This window comes from Vanacampus margaritifer, chromosome 14 (assembly GCF_051991255.1).
Source record: "Vanacampus margaritifer isolate UIUO_Vmar chromosome 14, RoL_Vmar_1.0, whole genome shotgun sequence".
In the NCBI taxonomy this organism is placed as follows: Eukaryota; Metazoa; Chordata; class Actinopteri; order Syngnathiformes; family Syngnathidae; genus Vanacampus; species Vanacampus margaritifer.
In genome coordinates this window covers 14,077,857-14,096,749 of record NC_135445.1, presented here as the reverse complement: position 1 = coordinate 14,096,749, position 18,893 = coordinate 14,077,857, and the positions used below count along the sequence as shown (strand labels likewise).

At 37.6% G+C, this 18,893-nt stretch overlaps 2 protein-coding genes across 7 annotated transcripts in view; one reads left to right on the top strand and one right to left on the bottom strand.

Annotated features, from left to right (window-relative positions):
* The window catches only part of strbp (spermatid perinuclear RNA binding protein), a 96,305-nt gene extending 83,799 nt beyond the window's left edge, over positions 1-12,506 (top strand). For 4 of the 5 annotated variants that reach the window (XM_077542748.1, XM_077542750.1, XM_077542747.1 and 1 more), the window contains 2 exons: positions 44-103; positions 6,797-12,506. In XM_077542748.1, the coding sequence (XP_077398874.1) occupies positions 44-103; positions 6,797-6,891 (155 nt within the window). In that variant the 3' untranslated portion in view covers positions 6,892-12,506. Of the gene's footprint in view, positions 1-43; positions 104-3,780; positions 4,499-6,796 lie in introns of those variants that run through there. The other variant, XM_077542751.1, reaches the window with a different exon arrangement.
* A 1,748-nt stretch (positions 12,507-14,254) lies between these two features.
* rabgap1 (RAB GTPase activating protein 1) overlaps positions 14,255-18,893 on the bottom strand; it is a 67,402-nt gene continuing 62,763 nt past the window's right edge. For both annotated transcript variants that reach the window (XM_077542744.1, XM_077542745.1), the window contains 2 exons: positions 17,749-17,949; positions 14,255-17,600 (listed from right to left, as the gene is read on the bottom strand). In XM_077542744.1, coding sequence (XP_077398870.1) covers positions 17,478-17,600; positions 17,749-17,949 — 324 coding nt within the window. In that variant the 3' untranslated portion in view covers positions 14,255-17,477. The remainder of the gene's footprint in view (positions 17,601-17,748; positions 17,950-18,893) is intronic.

The following is an 18,893-nucleotide window of genomic DNA, read 5'->3' as shown; positions in this document are numbered from 1 at the left end:
GCGATGGCTTTGTCATCTGACGCTTTCATCGCCTCGTCCGCAGGCTTCGGAACGCCGTACGCCTACAGCCCCGCCGCCGCCGCCGCAGCTGCTCCTGCTTACGGTACGTGCCACTTGTTGTTTCCTGCCATTCTCGCGCCCACTTCCTGTCTGTTGCCTCCATGCTGTTCTCACTCAACAGCAACTGCAATCATCCTAATGGCTCAGCCGTTCTCTTCTGGCTTTGATTCTAACATCTCATTCTTTCCTTCAAGTTTTTCAACTTTTGACCAATTGATTAAATGCTGATCGGGGCTGTAGGCTTTCTGTGTGTGTGTGTGTGTGTGTGTGTGTGTGTGTGTGTGTGTGTGTGTGTGTGTGTGTGTGTGTGTGTGTGTGCGCGTGTGTTTGGTGTGTGATCTTCAAAGAAATGTGCTCTTTGGCTAAGTGTCCGCTCGCCACTTGATATTCAGCCAAGCGCTGCTGTCTGACTTTCCGGTCCCAAGATAAGATCAAATGAGATGGTATTAATCCCAAAGGGAAATGAGAGTGCTGCAGCATCTTGTATTTTTTTATTATTATTATTAAGAAAAGGTATAGCGAGCAGGAATGGTCGCAGCAATCGATTAAATGAAGAACTCGGTCGACTGCGCGGAATTGCTGATTACCGCACGACTTGGCTTCAACCACCAGAGGCACTGTTGAGTTTAGAGATAATGCTTGATAACATCATCATCATCAGGATTTCTTGTTTGGATGTTTTGGATTACAGATCATTTGATTGATGTTCTCCAAAGTTGGTTAATTGATTGTCTTTATTTCAAACATGTAAACAAATCAAAAACAATAATAATCAAGAAAATGAAAAACAAAGTTTAAAATATGACAAAGGCCAAGTAGACAATTTCACATGTTCAAAAGGGGGAAATAAAGACTCCTACCGAACATAAGATCCTACATATATTATTTATTAAAATGCCAGTATTCCTAATATATATATATATACTTCTAAAATATGTAAATCTAAATATTCTAAGTATAGATAAATATTGCAAATAATTATAAACAGCTATGACATATTTCATATTATATAACAACAATATATTGCTTTCCAAACAACATATATATTGTTTCAAAAACAACATCATATTTCTATGTGTCCAGATACAGTACAATGTACATGCGACCACATAACTAGGGCCTTTTTAGATTTCTGTACTTTATGAAAATATGTTTATTTTTGTTTTGAAACTCTTTCTGCACTTAACTTATTCCACGATTGAACTCCGTAGATGTTTTCGTTGCGTGGACCTTAATGTAGTTAATAACTTTCAATAAACATTGCCTGTACAGTACATTTGATTATTTCTAGCTTTGTAGATTCTTTGGGCAGTTTTGAATTTAATTAAATCAATGAATTTAATAGTTTAGAACTGTGTGAATTATGAATTGGTGTGTTTGTGAAAAGTTCCGTTGTGTATTAATCTAATGGCTCGTTTTTGGAGAATGCACAACGGTTGTAAAGAACCCGTGCATGTATTTCACCAGCTCTCTGAAGAGTCGTTCAAATATGGTAATATCAATACGAATATATTATGATTTTAGTTTGATTTAAGTTGAGTGATAACATTTTTCCATCAAACCATTGTTTTAATTCATTAGAATTTTTGCGTCATCTGTTACAAGGATTTGCATTGCAAAGATTTGGAGACATTACAGATGTCATTAATATAGATGTTAAATAACATTGGCTCCAGTACAGACCCCTGTGGGGCGCCACAAGGAAGTTTAATCAAAATCACATTTCCAGTTTAAAAAAAAGAAAGTAAAGTAACTAGTCTGTTTATGACCGAACATTAAACGTGTTGAGGTTACAAACTAGAGGGTGAGACGGGAATGGATTTTCACTCATTTTCTTAGGAAAAATCCTGTCCAGTCCCAGACTTAAGTAAAAAAGAAAAAAAAAAGAAAGTCCTGTGCTGTCCACTCCCAATGAAAACAACTCGTGTCCTGTCCTGTTCCGCTATTGCTATTTCAAGAAATTCAGTGCAACCGGAAGCACTCTTGTATTGTTTTGGCTAACGTTAGTGTGTGTACTTAGGGGTGTCAAGCGATCAAAAAATTTAATCGCTTGACTTCAATAGTTAATTTGCGATTAATCACCAATTTGAGATCCATTCTAAATGTACAATAAAATATTGTTAGTTTTCATACTATTGTTAAGATAAGTAGAACAAAAATGTTAAACTCAGAGAAATATGGCTGCATCTTTTAATCATTGATACAGTAATTTCATAATAATTATAAATAATTCATGCAGTGGAGTTAAAATTAAAAAGATGTATTGTAAAAACGAGTGTGATATTGATTTGTGTTGAAGTCATTTTTCTGCCACTAGATGGCATAATTGCATCTGTAAGATGTTGGTGACAGCTCAGTACGTTTTTCTTTTCATATTAAGTGCTATCTATTCTTTAACATGGAGTAACTTTTGGACATTTTTAAAATTGTAAAATACAACTTCACAGTCTCCACAAATATATGCATTATTATTCTATTTATAACTGCAAAATTTTGATGTCGACGTGTCTGCTGCGTTGCGACGGGAATGACCGAAAGCCCCAGTACAGGTTTTCCGGTCATTAATCGCTCGTTAAAAAGATTGGTGGTGTTAAATTAACTCAAAATCAGCGCACTAATTTGGACACCCCTTGTGTGTGTACGCTTATGGAAAGAAAATCTGTCTGAGTTTTTTTTCTTCTCTTCTCTCTACTGGATAATCCCGCTCCCGTCTGCTCCTGTGAATTTTTTATTCTACCCGTGGGAATCCCGAAAAATGTCACCCTCAGCACATGATAAACAAGTTTGCATTACGTCATCAAGTGCAAGATGTGTAATATTTACTCAACTACCCCTGTGTATTTACTTAAGTGTACGTATTTGTTTAAAACTGAACGGTATGATACACTTACATGCAATGTTATGCCTTTGGCTTGTAACCGAGTAGAAGTGGACGTAAACACCAAACGGATGCAGCTATTTTGGGTCTGGACTGCTGTCATCTTTTTTTTTTCCTGTTTAAATTAGTCAAGTGTGAGTTAGCCATTGCATTACACAGGCTGTCATGTTAGAGATGCTAATTATTTCCACGGCCCCCCCATTGCTAAGCATGCTTCGTTGGACTCGCATACAGAAATGAGCCTACTGTATAAAATATTCCTACAGCATTCAATTAGACTAATTGGCGATCGGTTATCATTTCCTTCAAACTCGTGTACGTCATCCACGCGCACTTTGGCGGTTTTGAGCTAACGACGCGTGCCCTGCTGGATGATCGTCAGACCTTCGGCCCGAGCTAAACGACGCCGATCGCTCGCACGCATTGGAAGGAGGTCAATTCACGACATGCTGTTTGAGAAGAGTTGGCGGAGGTGAAAATGAGGATTGTATTTCCGCTGCCTCGCGCGCATCATCAGTCTTCCTCTATACAATTGACGTGGACAAAAAAAAGTTTTATCTTTACAATTCATAACTTCAACTCATTCACTGCCAATGACGACCATAGACGTCAAAGATCGATTTTAACTGGGCTGGCAGGGAATGAGTTAATCCTGCGTCCTGCTTTCTAATCGTGCACAAGCTCCTTCCGCTGCTTTAAGTTGTGTAACAACTAACTTCTGCTGCTGGCCACGCCTACTCATCAAACATCTGACGGGTGTGCGGGACATCGCCTCGTAGTTTACAATTGACTCTTTTTTTTTTTTTTCGCCTCAAAACTGCTTTTCTTATGTCTCCCTCTAGGTTTGCCCAAGAGAATGCTTCTGTTGCCCGTCATGAAAGTCCCCACCTACCCCGTCCCCCACTACCACTTCTTTTAGACCGACAAAACCCTTTTTCCACAAGGGACACTTTTTTGTCTCTCAGTGATTGGGAGAGGATTACAGACTTAAGTTTGCATTATTCTGAAATGCTTTTTCTTTCTTTTTTTTATTCCCCTAAAACATACTGCAGGTTTTAGGGATGCACGATAATGCTATTTTCAACCAATACCAACAAACCAATCATTTAGAACGTGCCGATAACCGATAAGTAAGCAAGCCGATAATTGTTTGCAAAACTAACTTGAATACAAAAATACTTTCAAATCCTACAATAAGAACAAATACATGGAAACATTGTGTAACATTGTGTGAAGCTGAATTTTACTGATATCTCTGCTTCAAAAACAACCAGTAACTCATTTTGAGTTTGCCAAAACAAAAAAAGCGATATTATCGTGCATCCCTAGCAGGTTGAGATTTTGAAGTCGAAAACTTGAAGGATTTCTACTGTGAATTTTTACTTGATCTCATCCTAAGTTATATCTGTTGTTACTTTGTTCTTTGCTCGAAAGGGGGCTCTTTTGCAATACGTCGCACACATTCTTTGTAAAATATCAAACTCATAACTTGTGTGAAGGGATGTATAGAAATAATTCAATCAGGTTGTTGAATAAAGTTTATTTCCTATAAAAGTAGAATTCTGACTGGTGTAATTGATTTTTTTTTTTTTTTGTACATCTTTCAGTAAAACCTAAATTTCCGCTTTTGCCAAACAGCTCTAATAGAAGTTGCACTTAATGAGCAGCAATTAATTCCTAATCCTTGATACCCCTGCCTCGTATATGCACACGGAATTTCAATCATTGACGTTAATCCCATGTCATCCCTTTTGGGGAGCGGAAAGCAAGAAGAGCATTTGTAAAGCTTTTAGTCAGATCCCGCCTTCTGCATTCAGCTGCACGATCCCGTTGCCTCCCGTCGATTAATACTTGCCAGGTGTCCCCACAGCACATCGCAGACTGGCGGGTGTTCTCATTTATTTATTTATTTTGCAGCAACAGGGGCTCAGGTATTATTTGAGATGCATTCAGTGGAAGAACAACAATGCCAAATCACTTGCCGTACAGAATATTTTGATCTGTTCATTTTTTTCCACTATTGACATCTAGTTTTTCATATTTGTTTATTAACATGAGTGGACAAATAGAGTTGCCAAATCAAAATGTGGTTGTATGTTTTATAAGTAATTCATAGCTATTTGAAAAATTTTAGAAAATATACTAAACAGTGAAACGTAAAGTGAAACATTGAGTGATCAGATTTGTGTTGTGGTAATTTTCTGCCGCTTGGTGGCATTAGGGATTCATGTTGCACGTTGGTGACAGAAACAGTATATTTAATCGCACGAAAAGCCGAAAGGAAATGAAGAAGATATCAGTTCTAAATGTACAATGAAATATTTTTGTTTTTTATATTTGTTAATTAACTAAATTAGATAAATATAGTTACCAAATCCAAATGTGGTTGCATGTTTTAGTTAATTGATACAGTAATTTTATAATAAGTAATTCATAGTTATTTGAAATTGAAAAAATATACTTAACAGTGAAACGTATTGTGAAACATTGAGTCAGATTTGTGTTCTGATAATTTTCTGCCACTTTGTGGCATTAGGGTTTCATGTTGCACGTGGGTGACAGAAACAGTATATTTAATCGCACGTTATATAAATTCGAAATGTACAATGAAATATTTTTGTTTTTCATGTTTGTTAATTAACATAAGTGGATAAATATAGTTACCAAATCCAAATGTGGTTGCATGTTTTAGTTAATTGATACAGTAATTTTATAATAAGTAATTCATAGTTATTTGAAGTTGAAAAAAAGTTGAGAAAATATACTAAACAGTGAAAAGTAGTGTGAAACATTGAGTCAGATTTATGTTATAGTAATTATCTGCCACTAGGTGGCATTAGTGTTTTATGTTGGACGTTGGTAACAGGAACAGTACTTTTTTTTTCAGGCCATTTTCTTTATTGTCAACAATCCCCATAAATACATTTATGTATTTTTTATTTATTTATTGTATACCTGTAGACGCCATATTGAATGTTTTTCAAATTAATGCCATTTAAGGACTTCATTTTAGCAAACCAACAACATCATCGAACAACACTATCAAGTAGCGCACTCCATACAAGATGCAATTCAAAATATAGAATTAATTATTTGCTGCCGGGCAGCAAAGGTGTACTAGTAGTTAGCAAGTCTGAGGTTCAAATCTCATCTTAGGCATTCCTTCATGGCAAGTTAGCTTCACTGAAGACTGAACTGTCCATAGGTGCGAATGTGACCGCACACTTGTGGCCGTTTTACGATCAGGAACTTTTAAGTTAAGGAATAGAAAATTGTCATTCATTTCTTGCAATTTTAAGGAAAAATGCTGTGTTGGGATTTTACTCTATAGGTCTTTCTTTTTGTTTTTGGAGGGGGGGGGGGGGGTATCAAAAGTACTGTATCGTTGACTACTCAAGAGTTGAGTACTTGTGAGTTGTACTCGTATCAGTTTGGAATTTTTTTTTATTAACTCATCACTGCCAGCCCAGTTAAAATCCGATCTTTGACGTCTATGGCCGTCATTGGCAGCGAATGAGTTAAACATCCCTACCAAGCGTGAAAGAAAAAGGATGGATGGATAAAGACTGTAACCTAATTGTCATACTTGATTTAAAGTATTTTTAACGATGACTCCTATTTTTCCAAATGTCAGACTATCCCAGCTCTTATACATCTTCCCTTCATATGCCAACGTCATTTAAATGTACTAAATGCCACCCAGCGTGAACCTCTTTGGTTTGGTGGAACCATTCCAAGAAATGTTTCCGGTCGTTGAAGTGGCACGGCTGCAAATGCCACCGTAACTTTCCTCGCGGTTCAAATTGAAATCTGCACGCACGACGTGTCACGATTGTGTCTTTGTGTGTCTCACTCCAGGTGGTCTTTTCATAGACAATCCCTTCTACCAGCCGCGGACCCTCGCGCCCTTCATCATCCACCTGGGCCCCCAGGATCTCTTCTCCGACTTCTAGGGATGAGGTTTCCGGACCCCCCGCCTCGTCACACGTTCCTCTCCTCTTCTTTTTTTTTTTTTTCCTTTCTTATCTTGCTGCTACACTGCGATTTCTAAAAGGCAGCAGAATGTGACGACGACGACGACTCTTCTTCTTCTCTACAAAGCCGACACATCATAGTGGGAGGGGGGTGGGGGCGGGGCCGCATTACCCAAAAAGCAATACTCATTACTTGTGGGGGAAAAGTGTGAACGGGGCTGGCCTTTATAGCAATAGCAATACACATGAACTCCTCTTCAAGAAGAATGTCCGGCAACTTTAACGCGGCGTTGCAATAGCTCGTCTTGATTGTATCCAAATTATGTGTGTGTGTGTGTGTGTGTGTGTGTGTGAGTGTGTGCGTACCACATATACATACCTAAATATACATATATATAAACAACGCGTGTTGACTATAATACGAACATGTACGTATGTAAATACATTTTAAAGGATAACTAATTGTTATAAATTATTTTAGGACGATACAGCAAAATGTACCTGTAATAATAACACACTATAGCTTTCTTCCAGTTTTCTATACACGAGCTAATTGTAGGACAACCAATATTATCTTTGCTATTCTTCCTAATAATCGCCGCTCTAAGAATAATAACGAAGCTCCCTTCCTTCCTTGATGTCGTTCTGAGCCTACGCCAAGAGGTGCTCGCTTCTTATCAGCTCATCACGCACGCACATAAACACACACTTTTGTGTGAGAAAGCACATGTTTTAAAGCCTCACTGCTGGCAGGGAATGCTCTTTGTGTGTGCGCTGCGTGTACATGTGTGTGTGTTGGAGTGTGCGCGCATCGGTGAGACGCGTCCAGTCAGCGCGGAGGGGAATTTACGGTTTCAAAGTAACCGATTGGGAGTTGATGTTGCGTCATGCGGGTGGAAAATGGCGTCTTAATTTGAAAACGTGTCGCTGTTGAAATGGTTCATGTTCAGTGGTTGTACTTTGACACTTTTGGAAGATTACAGTCTGTTTAATTGCCTGTTTTTTTATTTTTGCACCGTCTAGTTTAACTGCAATTGCACATTCGACTCATTCACTGCCATTGACGGCTATAGACGTCCACAATTCATTTGAACTATTTCTATTTGTTTAAAAAATGTTTCCCACTTTTGTTAACAAGGATATAAAAAACTAGAAAAAAATGATTGTACATTTTGAGCAGATATGAAATTTGTAATTAATCATGACTTAACTATTGAAGCCATGCGATTAATTACAATAAAAAAAGAAGAAAAAATAAATAAAAATAATTACAATAAAGAAAAAATATCGTTTGACGCGATAAAAAAAAAAAAGAGGAAAAGATTTAAAATTAGGGGCGTCAATTTTTAATTGTAATTAATTGCATGACTTCACTAGTTAACGCACAAATAATCACAAATTTTATATCTGTTCTAAATCTACAACATTTTTCCCTAGTTTTTAATACTCTTGTTAACAAAAGTGCAAAAAAAAAGTTAAACAAATAGTTCAAATGAATTTTTGACGTCTATAGCCGTCAATGGCAGTGAATGAGTTAATTGTGGGGAGGTTGTATTTTCAAGGGTTGTTGGTTGCCTTGTGTACTATATTTTAAATTTAAGAATTTAAAAGGACACCAACTAAATTGTGCTGAACATTCAACCTAGCCCTACTAAAATTTAACAATTTCAAAACGATTTATAGGCCTTTGCCTATGCTAAGTTTATTGATGCCACAAAAAAAAAGCTCATTTTCACATAATTCAGAATATTTCACTTTTTTTTTTCCAAGTCCGTGGCATCTACCCCATAGATTCAATTCATTGACTTAGCAGATGATAAATGTTTACGCCTTGGCAGAGGTCCAAACGTTCCCATTAAAGTAATAAATATTTGTTTGTTTGTGGCACCGTTCCAGCAGGTTCAGGTTTTGTCGTCGGCATGTAGAAGCTGGAAGTTGAGGCCAGTTGGGAATTTTATTGAGTGGATCCTGACCTTCTCTACCATTTCAGTCTTTCCCGTCCTGCCTGGTCTCAGCACTGCTCCGTGCGTGCTCCCCCTCTTTCCAGATGGCCCACAGTAATGAGGCACAACAGTGAGCAACCTCTTCATTTCCCTCCAGACTTCAGAGTCACACGGTAGCAGTCACCCTGCTGACACACACACACACATACACACTTCCCTCCATAAGTATTGGGACGGCAAGGTCCATTTTTGGTTTTCAAAAGGTGAATATGAGATAGATTAAAAAAGAAGAAGCTTTTATTTCATGGTATTTCCATCTAGATGTGTTAAACAACTCAGGACAGAGCAGCTTTTATTCGAACTCAGCCACTTTTCAAGTGAGCAAAAGTATTGGAACAGACATGATCAAATTCACTCATATTTGGTTAATTACGATAAGTGCATAATATGGAGGGGAAAAAATGCCTAAATTAAAAAATTTAATGAAAATAAAAGCGAAGATTAAAAACAGATCTAAAAATATAATTCAAAAATTAAATAAAAAATAATATAAATGGAAATAAAAAAAATAAAATATACATTAATGAATGAATAAATAAAAAACGAGACTCAAAAAATAAAAAATACTAAAATAAATATTTACATATATTTAAATATCAATAAATAAAAAAATGCTCTGCTCTCATATGTATTAATTTCATGCTGCAGACGTCAGCATGAAATGTTATTCAAATGAGAAGGCGGTCCTAAGCATGTCTTGGGTTTGACTTCGATGGAGCGCTCTCTCATTCACACCAAGCAGGTCAGTGAAAAAGGACATCAGGCCGGCTCGCGTGGAGAGCTCCAGCAATTGACGACTATCTTGTCCACTGTCACCACAACTTGTGACTTGAGTTGCTTGACAACTTCACATAAGTTCCTTTGTTTTTTCGTGTGTGTGTGAATTCTCCCTTGCTGTGGAACGGGCAGAGTCTGACAGACTGACATGTCAATCAATCAACAGGCGAATAGTTCAACCCAAAACGTACTTAGGATCGCCCCCTCATTTGAAAACCATGTCACGATGGATTTCATGCTGACAATGTTTGCAGCATGAAATAAATATGAGAGCAGAATGTTTTTATTTATTGACATTTAATTTTATATATCTATTTATTTTTGTATTTTTTCGCATTTATTTTTATATGTAATTTTTTTTTATCATTTTTTATTTTTATTTATTTATGTATGCATGCATATTATTTGATGTTTTTATTTTCATTTATATATTTTTTTATTTAATGTTTTAATTATGAAATTAAATTAATTAAAAGTAAATCTTTTTTTTTTTCTTTTAATGACACATTTTTGTTGCTGACAATTCTGATCAAAATATATTTTTTGTCACGGAAACAACACAGGATGCGATAATGCAAGAAATAAACCACAACCGGCACACACCGCAGAATAAGCAGCTAAAGCGCGGACACGTCAAGTCATATGTCAAGGAACCATTGTATGTTAAACACACCACACGTTTTGTGTGTGATCATTTGAGTTGGAAAAAGCAATTAAAAAAACAAAACAAAAACATCCACACAAATTATTTTGGTGTTGATCTTTGCTTTCCTTTGCAATCATTACAAAAAAAAAATTCTGGCACCTGAAGCATCAAAACCTTTGCAGGCTTGGCTATTGGCAATATGTTCATGAGTTGGTGCGTGTTGTGTTCATCCGCCTGCCAGCTTGGGAAGTAAATATTGCAGAGATGCAGGATGTGTTTTCATCCACACGCCAAAGATTCTTAACAAACCCATCGAGGCGTCACACACGTAAGAATTTTGTCGATCGTGTGGGATTGGAAGAGTTTCCCTCTGCAGCGTCAGAATGTCTAGAAGAAAAAGCCGCCTAACGGTTTGCATTGTGTGGCAGCAGCCAGCAGAGGGCGCTGTTATTTCAGGCCTGATGTCCGCTACCAAATCGGGCTGCAGAAGAAGTTTGATGTCTTTAGCTCATGAGGGAATTCTATTAACTAATTTGTTAGCTTGGGATGGAGTCTGTTACTAACCTCAACTAATGGAAGATTAAAGTCATAATTGTGATAAATGTTTGTATGACAAACCATAAATATATAAACACTGAAAGTCCACCGGTAAATGAGTGTTCCGTTTTGTGCCAAGTGACCACATATTCTTCTAGCAAACGTGTTCATTTGGTGTCGTTTGTAACTGCCAAACATGGCATGACATCGTAACGTGACAAAATGGTGGACGCAAGTGAGGTTCCCATCCTGACAACTGCTTACTTTCCAAAACAGGCTAACTTTAGATGTAGATGAGGTTTAACAACAAACAAAATCAAGTTGAATAATATTGTCAATTCTTCTTTTTAAATTGTATTAAAATTAAACCAGTTATTTACAAAAAATAGTGTTTATTTTATTTTGGGAAAAATACAAAAAATATTTAATAAAATGAAATAACAGATGTTGGATGTGTATGTAATTTTTTAAACTCATATTTGTATTCTATTATTTCTATTAAATATGTGTACAAAAAAAAAATGTTATTCAAAATTATTTTATTCATATTATATTTATATTATTTACTATAATTGTTAGGGACAATGTAATATTGTTGATTTATATTTGTATTGTATTTTTTTTTTTACTTTAATAAATCCGTCAACCAATTATTTCATAATAAATGACTACAAAATAAATTTTGAAAAGAAGAACTACATTTAACCAGCCAATTTTATGAGAAAAGAGCTAAATCAATGCAACAAATATGACACTTCTAGATTTCCTGTTCAGAAAAATAGACTGAAGATATCTAAAACATACACACATACGGATGTGTTCTCATGTGTGCAAAGGCAGCCACTGACATAAAAGTAGTGCACGGGCGTTTTCCGACTCCTGCAGGCGGGCAAAATAGATCACAAATAGATCCGGCATCACGTTTCACCTGCGCAGTTGACCAGAATAACTGCGGATCATATCATTTTCCCGTGTGTGTTTGTGTGTGAGTGTGTGTGTGGGGGGGGGGGGGGGGGGGGACTACACACTGCACACACACTCATGTAGCCGCACACTTCCACACAAGAAGCATGTTGTCGCATACATACCTGCTGGTCAAGGTTCAACTGCTGAAGGATGGAACATTTACTTTGGGAATGTACACAATGTTGTTCTCGTGATTGTAGAGTAGAATGTATTTACTCCTAGAGTAAAGCAACATATTTATACGGTCTATATATGGACACGTGCATATATATACTGTACATTGATATACATTTTCAACTTGAAATGTTTTTGGCGCATCACCGTTTTTTTCCTTCAATTTTTATTTCTGATGTTTTGACAAATGTAGTGTCTTATGATCTTGTAAATATTTTTTTTTTTGGGGGGGGGGGGTTGTTTTTAACAATCTTTTGACAAATTTTCTGATGCTGCCTATGAAACTACAAAGTGATATTTAATCCTCACAGTCTACTTGATTCATTGGAGTGTGGCCAAGGAGGCCGAATGACAACAAAATGGAGGTGATTGGAATGTGCTGTGTTCACTGTTTGGTAGCAAAACGTTCACAGCAGTGCTGCTTTGCACTTCTTCACTTCATTTATGCTTGTGGGAGTGAATAATAAAAGAGAGAAAGTGCTGAATCATTATATCCGACTACTTGTCTACTAATTGGATTCACAAAGCTACCGTTTGTTATGAATAAATAACCCGACATTTCACTCCAGCTTGTTATGTTCTGTACACATAAAATCTCCCAAATACTTGTGGAGAATGTGTTAAAAGTCCAAAAACACCATAGTATTTTTATTTTTTTTTTGCCCATCTCCTAAATGTATTTACAATTTCTCTTACATAGCATGCAATGCTAACACATGCGCCGACGTATGCCCCGCTGTCACATTCCCTCCTCAGTCAGTTATGTCCGGCCTAATGTGGAAAAGCCACAAGCTATGCTATAGGACACACGATCCTCATTGATCCCCCGTGGAGCAATAAGGCAATTCTTGGCCCGGGGACAACGTTGACCGTGTTTCGCTTGCAAACACGCGGCAGTAATCAACTCACAGCTCACTATTTTTATTTCATAGACTGCTGAAACACGATAGTGGAGTTAGTTTAGTAGATGTGCTCAACATTACGACACAAACATTATTTTACACTTTTTTTTTCTTTTTCTTTTTTACCTGTGATTTATTTTTGAGGGGATTTTAAATATCTCTAATTCCTTACATATGTACAGAAGCGTATTGCATTCACTTGGGGGAAAAAAGTCCTATTTTTCTGACTGATTTTTGGGGGGAGCATTTTTTTTTCTGTTTAAAAAAAAGTATATATAAATTCCTCAGTTTTTCTTAATATTTTTTTTCTGTTTTTCTGAGTAATTTTTTCCTGTTTTATAAAATTAATTATTTTCCTGTTTTTCTAACTATTTTTTTTAAAGGGGTTTTCCCTCAGAGATTAGAGAACAAACCACAATACAGTATACACATTAATTCCTTTATTAAGAGCCAGTAAATAAACATGACCATCTTATTGCATATGGAGGTATGCGGGAAAGCGTCCGCTTCCGCTATTAGCGAGTCTGCAACAAGTCACTTGGAGTTCGGAAGAAGAAAAAGAAAGAAAAAAAATATTCCGAAAAACAGAGCTGGTGTTGTTTTTCAAAATATATTTTTTCTGTTTTTTTAAATAACTTTTTCCCAGTTTTTTTGATGAATCCCCCCTCTTTTTTTTAAGTATTTTTACCTCCTGCTTTTCTGAAGAATTTTTTTCAGCCTGTTTTTCAGAATGATTTTTGACAGAAAAAAAATATTCAGTAGAACAGAAAAAAATATTCAGAAAATAAAATAAAAATACTCAAAAAAACAACGCTCCCCCCCAAAAAATAGTCAGAAAAACAGGGGTTTTTTTCCAAGTGAATGCAATACGCGTCCGTACATATATATATCCAAAATATTTTTTTGAAACATGAACAGAAGGTGAAAATATTAGCATTCTTGCAGTAATTATTGTATTAAACAAAAATAACATTTATAAATAGTATACACTCTAAAAACAGTTGGGTCAAAAATAACCCAACTATGGGTCAAAAATGGACCGATCCTCCACTTGGGTCAATTTGACCCAACTCGAAATTGGTCTTTTAGTGTAAAACAACTCATAAATATTGGTCAGATCCTTTACTTTGGTCAAAAAATGGGGTCATTTTGTATAAAACAACCCAGAAAAAATTGTCAAATTGACCCATAAAGTGGATCGGTCCATTTTTGATCCATAATTGGGTTACTTTTGACCCAACTGTTTTTAGAGTGCACACTGCTTATTTGTGATCTTTTCTGGAGATCAACTCATTGATTGATTCATTCACACACTAACTCAGAAACCAAGACAGGAGTGGCGTGTTCATATGTTTATATTGAAGCCTGTAAAGTCATCACAATGCGTCCTACACTATTACAATGTCCACACATGGTTATCAGTGTTTGTTGTTGTCTGGTAAAAGCTACGTTTTGGCATTGTCATCATTTCAATGAAACAGCAGTCAAAGTCAAAACACATACACACACACACACAGGTGGATAATTCATCTGCAGCAGGTAAGCAACGTTAGGTCGACTTACAAAGTAGAAAACCATAAAGAAAAACGTTGTAGTCATTTATATTTATATATATTTATAATATACACAAGCTAGTGCCAGCCGGCGGAACGGCCGCATTTGTCTTTTAATGCAAACCTTCCGCATTCTGTTCAACCTTCAACGCCAAATGCAATTTACACTTGCGATGCAGTCAACATTGAAACAGACACAACTGATTTATTTTGGACCTGTCCTCTCTCACACACACACACACACACAGATTTTCTTGTTACCTGACAGAATGACACTTGTAAAGACCACCTGTTTGTAAAGATAACATACTCTCACACAGGTTTTTGATTGTGTAACCATTTTCCTAATGACCACCCTTTTTAGATATGACACATATCTGATTGAAGAGGGGCAACTTTCTGGGGACCAGCGTCTGGAAAAGTAACACACACACACACACATAACGGGTTTTCAAGACTTAAATTGGGGACAACCGTTTCTAAAGGACACAAAAGGGAAGGGGTCACTGTCTACATATGAACCTGTTTTCATGCCACTTGGGGACTACCCTTTGTTGAAGTCACAACCAAGTGCAGGTTTTCATGAATCATGGGGACCCCACTTTCTTGTGGGGACCATCTTTTGTAAATATGCACTCTAAAAACAATTGGGTCAAAAGTAACCCAACTATGGGTCAAAAATGGACCGATCCTCTACTTGGGTCATTTTGAGCCAACTTTGAGTCAAAAAAAATGGGTATTTTCTTTTAGTGTAAAATAACTCATAAATATTGGTCAGATCCTTTACTTGGGTCAAAAAATTGGGTCATTTTGTGAAAAACAACCCAACAAGTTGGGTCAAATTGACCCAAGTAGACGATCGGTCCATTTTTGACCCAACTGTTTTTAGAATGTAACATTTAAACTTGTTTTTACTATGCAAAGGGACCAGTCTTTTGTAAAGTCAACACACACATACATGTTTTCATGCAACTTGGGGACCACCCTTTGCTGACGTCGCGACCACGTGCAGGTTTTCGGGACTAACGGAGACCCAACTTTCTGAGTGACACTTGTGGGGATCTTTTAAACTTGTTTTCACGATGTGTGGGGACCATAAATGACAATTGTAGGGACCAGCCTTTTGTAGAGACGACACACACATACAGGTTTTCATGCAACTTGGGGACCACCTTTTGTTAACGTCGCGACCACGTGCAGGTTTTCGGGACTTACGGGGACCCAACTTTCTGAGTTACATTTGTGGGGACCATCTTAATTAAACGTAACATTTAAACTTGTTTTTACAATGCATGGGGACCAGCCTTTTGTAGAGACGACACACACATACAGGTTTTCATGTAACTTGGGGACCACCTTTTGTTAACGTCGCGACCACGTGCAGGTTTTCAGGACTAACGGAGACCCAACTTTCTGAGTGACACTTGTGGGGATCTTTTAAACTTGTTTTCACGATGTGTGGGGACCATAAATGACAATTGTGGGGACCAGCCTTTTGTAGAGACGACACACACATACAGGTTTTCATGCAACTTGGGGACCACCTTTTGTTGATGTCGCGACCACGTGCAGGTTTTCGGGACTTACGGGGACCCAACTTTCTGAGTGACACTTGTGGGGACCATCTTAATTAAACGTAACATTTAAACTTGTTTTTACAATGCATGGGGACCAGCCTTTTGTAAAGACGACACACACATACAGGTTCTCATGCAACTTGGGGACCACCCTTTGTTGACCATGCGCAGATTTTCATGATTTCTGGGGACCCAACTTTCTGAATGACATTTGTGTTCAAGGTGCGTGGGGACCTTAAATGACAAGTGGGGACCAGCCTTTGTGAAGGGAACTCACTTAGTGGGTAGCAATGTGGCTAAAATAGTCTAATGTCATAAAAGTGTTACAATCCACAGGAGATCATCTATGATGGCTAAGAAAAATGGGAAGACAACCACAGAACCAAAAAAGGAACTTAATTGTGTGGTTAAAAAAAAAAAGTGGCACATGCTGAGTATAACATGGCAAGAGCTATAACAATAAAAACTAAAACGTACTTTTTCCGTTTTTAATGCTTGTTTGTGAAGAATGTTAAAATGAACCTGGAACGGATTATTTCCTGGTGGGAAAATTAATGTTAAATTGTACAATAAGTGAGTGAGCCCTATGCTATACGCAAAAATCTTGTACGTATGTCAAAACATGCCGTGGTCATGATTACACTAAATATTTGTATGACAAAAAAGCACTTCCAGGCCATAAATTATATTTAAAGTATCTGCCAAGATGAAGGGTCAGAGAGCAGGTGGTGCTAGGAAGGAAGTGCTCTCACACATACACACGCACAGAAGGACTTTCAAGGTTGGCATATGAATGGAAGATTATTCATGGTAGTTTGATATTTTAAAAAAAATACTCAATAGGAAGTCGCCGGCTTTTCGGTGCTGCCATTCGCACGCACGCACACGTTAGAACATTAAACAATGAGTGTGTCTTATCGTCCATGCATGCATTAGTGCTTTTTTCTCTCTGCGTTTCCTACACAACACACTTGAGTCAGTCCATTATTTAAGCACTCTCGCACACGCGCGCACACGAGCACATTCATGAACAGACATAGAAAAAAGGAAGTTGTATGTTACAAAAAGAAAACGTCTCGTACCGAAAACTTATCCTCCTTTAGTTTGTGCCAGTAGTTTCTTCTTCTTAAGGGAGGGAGGAAGGAGGGAGTGTGCGTCTGTCACGTTACCATGGTTACAGATAGGCCCTCCCTTCCTCTTTGTTGGTTCATATCAGCAGTAACAAATGCACAAACCAAACAGTGTATGTAAGTGTGAACAAAGTTTTGGTTGGCCCTTACGTCAGTGCACTTGGCTGTAGTCATGTTGGGCCTCAACGGGGAAGGGAAAAAGGGGGACGTGGCCAAGAGCGCCCCCTAGTGACGCTTACCCTGGGATGCAAGCGAAAAGCGTTCGAGGTTCCGGGTGATGCAAATGAGAGCCGAGCGGGGTTAGGTGGTCTCTTTGCCCTGGGAGCCGGTGACCGTTTTGATGGAACTAAGCGTTCGGTTGAACCAGGTCTTCTTGGCTGCCTGGACCTCGTTGAGGGCCAGACCCAGATGGTGCTCCAGGTCCTGATGGCGAAGGAATGGCAGTTAAGCACACAAAGCAACCCTTTTATAAAAAAAAAATAAAATCTTGAAAGTTGAAACAGGAAGTCACACAAAAGCAAACAAATGCGTTAGCTTTTAGCATTAGCATTAGCCAAAAGCGTTTCCGTACCTGGATCTTGCACTCGGCCTCAACCAGCTGCAGTTTGGTCTGCGCCAGTTCCAGCTCCATCTCCCTCAGCTGGTTCTTCAAATCTTCCTTCTCCTCATCCGTCTCCTCGCTGCCTCCGGGTAGTGGCGCCGCCGCGGGCGCCCGAACGCGACCTTCCTTGTTGAAAAGGCTGCTGCATTTGTCACAGCCCTCCACTTTGGCCTGGGGAGGACAGAGGACAGTAATAAAGACAAAAGTACTTCAGTGGACAAAAAGCTGCAGGGTGAATGAAGGAACTTGAAATCGCTTCTTCCTCATGTTTAAAAAAAAAAAAGAAGAAATTGTAACCAAACAAACAATGTGTCCTTCTGCCTTTGCACGGGAGAACTAGCATATTTCCTCTCACTCATTAACTCACATGCAGAGAAAATGAGCTTTCACGTGTTTTCATTGTTACTGATGACGCAGCATCAGGAGCAACTGGGGGTTCAGTATCTTGCTCAAGGACACGTCAACATTGTGACAATGGAGGGGGATCGAACCCACAACCGTTGGGTTGGGAGACTATCACTAATACTGAGCGGTAAAATAATATACATTACAGTGTAACCAATATTAAAGAAATAAAACAAAAAAAAAACGACTTGAAAAATCCATTTGATAAAATTAAATAAAATGATAATGTTTTTGTTTTTTTTAACTGAATCTACGTCTTGCATTCATAAAGCTAACTAGGGGTTCATTTTAAGTGTATTTAATTCAGTACGATTCCATATCCTTACAGAAGAAGGAATGTCAAACAATTGTTTGAGAATTTTTGTTAACTTTACTTTATTACGCAATACTTAGTGAACTTTTTTTTAAAATCTTGCACTCAAAAATACTCCGTATAAAAAAAACTGATACTAAAACGAACAAACTTAACTAAAACGAATAATTTTCAGAAAAATATAAAAATTAACAAAATAATTTAATAGAGAATTAAAACTTAAAGAACAAGGCATTTATTTGAGGTGTGGCATTTATAAAAAATACTGAGTAAATTTGGCATTTTGTTCAGTTACTGCGGGAGCTTCTGAATGCCACCAAATGAGCACATTATCCAAAATTAATGCTCTTTTCAAACCTCAAAAACGGAACTCGATTATCCATCATCATTTTTCAAA